We start from the raw sequence: 8,426 nt of genomic DNA, 5'->3' as shown, positions 1-8,426 counted from the left end.
ACCTTCTCCCTCATTGGCAAATTGTCTCTGGGAGTAGTCATGGCAGCTGTGAGCTTATAGCAGCCAACTTCAGTCACTGCATTGGCAGCTCTGTCCAGCCGTCAACCGAGGCACTGACTCAAATCCTGAGAGTTCCTCACTTGTATACTTCCAAAGACTGACATTTCTGTTCAACACAGGGAGACCATGGGAAAAGACTGTTTATCATCAAACCCTCTGAATTCTATGGCAAGTGTTTTTTGTGTTTACTGAAATTCCACATTTTGTTGTCTGGAATACCAATAGCAATTGGCATAACTCTCATAAATGTATTCACTGGTGAATTAGCAGAGATTCCTGAAAGTTTATGTCACTGAACATTGGTAATAATTTCAAGCATCCTATATCAAGATGAACTGCCTGTACGTCCTTTGACTTCTGTGAAGATAATTATGAAAGAACAATGGCTAGCTTTGAAATTGAAGTGGAAAAGCTCATTAAAGGTGGTAGAAGTACAATCATTCTGCATGCAAGAGATGATGAGCCCTGCTGCTGGTACCGGTATCCAACTGTGGATAAGGCACTTCGTCATCATTCTCCAAAAGCAACTCCCAACAACTAATTTTTCTTTTTTCAACTACAAAGTGTATTCTCTTTAGTGAAAATAAATTAACCAATATATTCTGTGGTTTCACTCTCTGTGAAGAATAAACAAGCCAAAAAACAACTTAGGTGTCTTTGGTAGACTTGCCTCTAGGACATTCATTATCTCAGTGTTAAAGTGACAGTAATTTAAAGTCTTCCAGGTTTCGTTCATCTCGAAATAGAAGTCCTCAGAAAAAGAACCATAATAATGGCAAAATTCTATGTTCTTTTCATGTTCCCATACAGATTGCATACTTAAAATAATTCAAGTAAAGAGAAATTCTTAGCCAGCCTCAAAACATTGACTTGAGTCAAGAGTAGGAATAGGATTGCAAGAGCTCTTATATTATGTATCCAAGTCATCTGGGTTCTATTAAAAGACTGGAACCGATCTTTATTAAGCAAGGGTCTAAAGAAAAAAAAATTTATTTAGATTAAAGCATGTGGAGTTTCTATAGTTTTCAGAAAGTCTCTTATGAAAGCAAGAAACAAATTTTAACTAGGGTTCCCTCTAGCTTATTATGTGATCTGGTTTTATATAACCTGCGTATTGCTAGATTTGTTAAATACTTGTTGCTTGATATTTTAAAGCATTTTAAGTACTTGAACTCTATAATCAAATTCATCTGCTACATGCTACCTGAATAACCGTGGCCAAGTTATTTGACCTTTCAGTGCCTCAGTTTATTCATTTGTAAAATAGGGATAGTAGGCATATATGTAGCTTACAGTTGAAGTCTTGGTGTGGTGCTGTATAAAAAGCTCTGTACTGCTAACCACAATGTTCAAATCTATTCAGCCACTCCTTGGAAAGTATATACAGGTTAATTATGAATGGGAACTGATCTCATGGCATTTGACAGTTTGGGCTTAATCAGGTAGTTCTGAAATGTGGAGATTGGCCTCTTACCAGACATTTTATAATTACAAGTTTTAATTTAGGGAAGTAAGTTTTGTTAAGAAACTATTTTCCCAGATACTGTACTCTTATATATATCATTATTAAGTTTTTGAAAACTACCTTTCTAATAAGTTTCTTTGACATATGGTCCCAAAATTGTCAAGTCACAAGAAGAGATGCTTTCCTTTTACTGCTGCCCTAGTCTTTAGTGGCAAAAACTTGAAATTTTCATTGGATAGACATATTACTAGATAGAGGAGAATAGTCTGTGATTCAATACCAGTGAACATTTCACTCTTTATATCCAATTTCCAGTAACAAATAGTTAAAATATTTCTGTTTTTCCTTTTAAAACTTTGGTCTAAATATCAGGTCAAAAATTTACACGTTTCCAAGTTTTAGTTGAAAAAGAAAACACTTAAAAAGTCATTTTTATTATAGTAGCATCTAAGAGAACAAAACACTTAGGAATACATTATATAAAGAATGTGAAATATTTAATTCTGTATAAAATACTGAAAGAAATTAGACTCCTAGTGTGGCACTGTATTATCAGCACAGGACTGCGAACCACAAGGTCAGCAGTTCAAACCCACCAGCTGCTCCTTGGAAACCGTATACAAGGTTGCTGTGAGTCGGAACTGACTCAAAGACACTTAACAAACTGAAAGAGATTAAAGAAGATTTTTTAAAATGGAAACATGTCCCATATTCACTGATTGGAAGAATTAACATTGTTAAGATGGCAGTGCTACCCAAAGTGATAAATATATTCAGTCAGTGTATTTACATTCAAAATTTTAACAGCTTTCCTTGCAGAAATGGAATAACTAATCCTCAATTTTTTATGGAATGGAAAGAATCCCAAAATAGCTAAGGCAATGTTGAAAGAAAAGAACAAAATAATCAAAACAGCCAGGTACTGGCATAATGATAGACACACATACCATTGGAATAGAATTGTGAATTCAGAAATAACCCAATTCTGTGGCCAACTGATTTTGACAAGGGAGCTAATCCATTTAATAAGGAAAGAAGAATTTCTTCAATAAATGGCATGGGGAAAATTGTGTTTATTCATACATAAAAAAATGAAACATAACATAACAAAAACAAATTTGAAATGTATTAAAGACCTAATATGAAAACAAAGACTATAAAATTCTTAGAAAGAAAAATTGGAGCCTAGTGTTTAATAATGGAGTAGCTAATATAGTAAGCATAGACAGGAAAAGATAAAATATATCATTGGGCCTTTATAAAAATTAAAAACTTTTGTTCATCAAAAGACTACAAAAAAAAGGCTAAGGAATTGGATAGACATTTCACTGAGGAGGACATTCAAATGGCCTCCAAACACATGAAAAGATGCTCAACCTCATTAGCCATCCGAGAAATGCAAATCAAAACAACAGTGAGGTTCCATTTCACTCCTAGGACGACTTCAAAATTGTTGATAAATGGATAAATTGGTGGGAGGGCAAAATGGTACCACTGTCATGGAAAACTCTGCTGGTTCCTCAAAAAAGCTAAAAGTAGGACTGTCATATGATTCATGAATTCTACTTCTAGGTATATGTGGTTGTTAAGTGCCAAGTTGATTCCAAATCATAGTGACCCTGTATGTATAGGGTTTCTAAGGAGTGGCTGGTGAGTTTGAACCAATGACCTTTTGTTTCAAACCAACCTTGCAGTCCAGTGCTTTTTCCCACAGGACCACACCAGTACTCCATACGCAAAAGATGTGTAAGATGTTTTTTTCTATCATTTTCAGTGCCCATAGCATGGACTATTTTTTTCTTTGTTATTAAGTGACACTGAGTCTGTTCTGACTCATAGCAACCCTGTATAGGATTTCCAAGGAGCGGCTGGTAAGTTTGAACTGCCGACCTTGAAGTTCAAACCAACTTTGTGGTGCAGTTCTTATTCTGTAGCACACCAGGACTCCAATTAATAAGAATGAAAACTGAAGACAATCGGGAAAATAAGCAGTCTGTACCAAAAGACCAATATTTTAAATACAGAGAGATTTTTTTTCCAAATCAGGAAAAGAACAAGAAAAATGGGCAGGTAATCAATTTCTTTTTCATTTTTGTGTTCTCAGCATTCAACACAGTGCCTAGTAAAAGTTGGCATCTTTTTTGTTCCCTTTCCTCTAGTATTAATTTCAGTTTATATAGCTTTTTAATTTTTATAAGTTTTAGAAATTAAAACAATATCAATATCAGTATTTAATACTAAAAAGAACTTGAAAGAGCAACTTAATTAAATAAATACGCTTTTACAGAGAGGAGCTATGGCATGAGTAGAGTACCTGGTAAGTGGTATTTTTTTAATTTAATGTACATTTTGATAAACATTTCTTAGAAACTGTACTTGATGATTTTTAAACTTGTGCTTTCTCAAAAATATTTTCTAAAAGCTCAGAGCTCTTTGATTTTACTTCCAATGTTTCATAAACATTAGTGTACTTTTCATGGTATTTCATAATAATAGAGTTAAACATTTCAGGTTTAATATTTCAGTCATACCAGTTTGCAGAACTAATACATTTTTTTCCCCTTAAGGTTGAATCATATCAGGGAGATTTGAGCACCTTGGCCAGTGTGGTTACATCATTAGCCAATCTTGGAAAAACTAAAGATCTTTCTCAAAATAGTATTGAAATATCTGGGACTGAAAGCTTAAGCACTGGTGATACCTCTTTGTGTGAGTTACATCAAGAAATGCAAACGAATGGTGATGTCTCAAGGTAATGTCTATTTTCATCTTAAGTGTTCTTTGGCATAAGTGTCAGTTTGCATTCCTTAAAATATTTTTATGATGAATACTAATTACAGAAAGTAGAGATGGCAACTTTTCTATGATCTAGTCAGTTTTAACTGGGAGCAGTTCAGTCAGTCAATGTCAAAATGTTGTTTGATAGGTTACATCATAAGCATGAAAAACCATAAGTGAATATTGTCAATGTTAGAAACTAATTCTTAAAATTTAGGATTCTGTTTATCTTACTAGACAGCCATCTTGATTACCCCACCATCACACCAATTTCTAGATGAAAATTAATAAACTGTGATTCCAAGTTACTTAATATTGATACTTATACAGAAACCAAATTTCTTTTGACTTTTTCCACACCTTCTGCTTCTTCAAAATGTTGCAGGGACTACTTTTAAGTCTCAATAAATACTTGGTTGAATATAAGATTTTTAAGGAACTCTATAGAAGGCATTTCAGCGATATAAGGAGCTGTTTTGAAAAATTCCTTGCTAACTGGTTAGCCATCCTAATTTTAAACTTTTATAGTTTAGCTGTAATTCTGTAACCACCATTTTAAAATATTCTATGAGTTTTAAGTTAAAATCTAGCCATATTGTACAGAATATAGTAGAGTCAACATAAATTCTTACCCCTTTTAAATAACGTGTGTTAAAAATGGATTGATTACCTATAGTATCAAATGTATAACTTCTTAAAGGACATTTTCCCATGAAAGTATAATTTTCCTGCTTTCACCATATAATTATGTGATTAAGAAAAGACTAATTGCTTGACAGTATATTAATGTAATTTTACAGCTATTCATACTATACATATGAAGCTTAATTTGTTGTTTTTGAGAGGGTCCTAGATATAATTGGCATAAAGTGCCCAGGATAAACCAAAGTTTAATTTTCTAAACAGTGTTTAGGCATAAATCTTAATTTCAGAATTTTGTGTAGAATATTCATTTTGTTGTAGAAATTGGGCAAGCCCACAGCTTCAGATTTTTCTCCTAGGGCATTTGACACTCTTGCAAAAGCCTTGAATCCTGGAGAGAGCACAGCTTGTCAGAGCTCAGCCGGTCTGGATGGAAGTGTGCACCTAATTGCTGGAGAAGCAAACGTCAGTTACATTGAAAAAGAAGGACCACTTCTCAGCGATTCACATGTAGCTTTCAGGGTATTTCCTCTGTATATTTTTAATTTTTATGTTGTGCTATCATGCAGTGTGATCTCAATATTAATTTTGAAAATGCAAGTATATTCTTTGTGCTCTCATGTCAGAAATATCCCTGTTTCTAATAGCAGCTGTAAATTATAGACATCTGACTTTATGAAGTAATGATTCAGCAAATAATGAAATAATGATTCAGCAAAGCATTGTGTTTATAAATTGTAGTTATTATATAAGGTTTAATTTTATAGATTGGCCAGGTGGCAGCATTGATGGACTCAAGTGTGGCAGCGGTAGTGAGGTTGGCCCAGGATCAGACATTGTTTCGTTCTGCTGTGCATGGGGTCGCTATGAGTCGGTTTCGACTTGCTGGCACCTGACAACAACAATTTTATAGAAGTTAATAGTTAAAACATTTAAATTTTTATTGTAATTTTTCACTTTAAGTATTGGAATTCATATTATCTTCAAAACACGGCTTTTGTTCATTGCCTAAGACCAAGATTATGGTAACTACAAAAAAGCACTTCATTTATTATATATCACTGTTTTTAGCTAGTCTTCAGCATTATTATAAGAAATTATTAAATACATACAAGTTTTGGTTTTTAACTTTTTTTCCTTTTTAACCATTTTGGAAAAGGTATGCTTGTTGTTGTTTTATTTTGGGGTTTTTTTGGGCGGGAAGTCCTGGTATGGTGCTGTGGGTTAATGTTCTGGACTCCAAAGTCCATTTAAACTGCAAGATTGGTGGTTGAAGTTTACATGCCACTCGTCAGAAATCCTATACAGGTCGCTATGAGTCAGAACCGACTCGGCAGCACTTAATGACAACAGTGTTTATTTTTTAGGTGGGTTTTTTGTTTATATTTTTTTGAATACTAGACAGTGATTTTTTTTTTTTTTTTAATCTAAAATTATGTTAGGATCAGAACTATCAATGTGCTGACTATTGGGCTACATTGAGACCTTTGGACCCCTCAGTTGAACCTTTCTGTCTTTGTTCTGTCACCTCAAAGTACTGAATTAGCAGTACAATGAACAGTACAAGACTCTTCTGGAATATCTAAGTGTAAATGCTCATAATTTTACTGTAGATTATAAATTTCCTTGGATTTTTTTGAGAAAATATGCACAGTATCAAATACATATGTGTCCTACAGGTAGAAATGATGAACACAAAATAAATCTAATAAACACTGGCCAAAGCCACATATGGTAAAATTTGTATTTGCAAAATTTGACTTGGTAGAAATAGCCACAGAAAACAAATCAACAATAATTGCTGTTAATGTAATATAATTAATAAAACTTGTCAGTGAATCATTTCTTTACATGGTACTTTACCCAAGAAAAGATTAGAGATGTTTTCTTTAAACCATATAGGAAAGATAATAGGTGACACTAGAAAAGGTAATGGGAATAATCAGTGTCATCCTTAAAAATAATGGTAAAAGCTGTGGACAAGGGTGAAGCAAAGCTAAATTTACTTTTCCCATTGCTCTATTTCTAACCCTAAATAAAAGGTTGTTTTTGTTTTCCCAGTTTTATTTTCTGCTTTTGGATTTAAGTGAGGAGAATGGATGTTTTATAAGTAAGATGGATGTAGAAGAAAAACTCATTTCAAGGGAACAGGACAGAGTACTCCTATAGGATGTAGTAGTTGTCGTATATTTCACTCTTATGTCATTGTTCATGTTGGTCCTCATAGTTTCTTTGAAACATGTGTTTTGGAAAGGTGAATTAGGTAAATTAAAAGAATTTTTTTTTTCCTTTCTAGAATTGGCTTTTTTTTTTCTATTTCTTCTTTGACTTAGTGTACTTTCAGTATCCTCAGAATGAGCACTAGAATGTTTTCTGCTCTTCTGAAGCAAGCAGCCCCTCTTTTCTCTGATTCTGTGAAGTCAAAGTTTTATTTTTTAACCCCTATTGTGTTCTTAGAGCCTGGTACTTCCATGGTTAGTTCTCTCATTGAGATTTTCTGGTTATGAATTACAAGACATGATATCTGTAATCAGATAACTCAGTTCTCGCTTAATTACTGCACTAGATAGCATTTTGTTCTCATGCATTTTTATGGTTCAGTGTAGTTTGCAGTCTACCTTATTCTTTAGTTTGAAGCTTCACCACAATCTTTAGAAGAGGTTAGGATTTTTATTCTCATTTTGTGAATAGGGAAAGCGACTTAATGCCTTGTTCAAAATAACCTTGATAGTAAAGATAAAAGGTCTAATATTGAAGCTTCCGTTTTGACTCTGAAACATCTTGGGCAGTAGTAATGTTTAACATTTTAATTCAACATTACACATTTGGTATAATGTAATATAAATTGTTTCACTTGATTCTTAAAATTGCCTTATAATACTTATCGAATTACCTTATGAGAATAATCAAGTAGATAAGTACTCCTATTTTAGAAATAATTTAGACAAAATTAAGGTATTTTCCTATGTTTTTTATCTTAACTTTGGAATCACAGTCCTTCTAATTAACCATGTTTGCAATTTGCAAGCATTTGCCATCTCTCCGCACCCACTCCCCTCATTTCTATGATTGAATGTTTACCATTCTATCACTTGAGTTTCTTCCCTCCTCTCAACTTCCATTACCATGTTTCAGACCTTTTTTTTTTTTTCCAAACCAAACTGTATCCAGCTTTATTAAAGATACTTTTCATAAACAATCCTGGTATTCAGGCAGGACATGGGCAGACAGTTGTTAACAGTATACAGCAACTTTCAAACTCCCTTCTTCTATGGAATACCAAAATCAGAAAGCCACTATAAAAGCCAGTGACGTCTTCATCTGATGGTCTGAACAGGGAAAGTTTAGAGTGAGGGTTGACATTTCACATTTAGCATGTTGTTTAACAACTTTTCATGAGCCGACCCTGACTTTCAGAAAATGAAATGAAAAAGGCAGAATGACCTATCTGAAGACCCACAATCTAAACAAAGGGACCCCT

General features: G+C 33.6%; 1 protein-coding gene across 1 annotated transcript in view; it reads left to right on the top strand.

Annotated features, from left to right (window-relative positions):
- Positions 1-8,426, top strand: part of NR2C1 (nuclear receptor subfamily 2, group C, member 1) — a 65,021-nt gene that overhangs the window by 13,216 nt on the left and 43,379 nt on the right. The window contains exons 5-6 of the mRNA XM_006871811.1: positions 4,093-4,277; positions 5,305-5,467. Coding sequence (XP_006871873.1) covers positions 4,093-4,277; positions 5,305-5,467 — 348 coding nt within the window. The remainder of the gene's footprint in view (positions 1-4,092; positions 4,278-5,304; positions 5,468-8,426) is intronic.

The sequence above is a fragment of the Chrysochloris asiatica genome, unplaced genomic scaffold (genome assembly GCF_000296735.1).
Source record: "Chrysochloris asiatica unplaced genomic scaffold, ChrAsi1.0 scaffold00174, whole genome shotgun sequence".
NCBI classification, from domain to species: Eukaryota; Metazoa; Chordata; class Mammalia; order Afrosoricida; family Chrysochloridae; genus Chrysochloris; species Chrysochloris asiatica.
The sequence above is the reverse complement of the archived record's forward strand: the minus strand, read 5'-3'. Positions and strand labels throughout refer to the sequence as shown.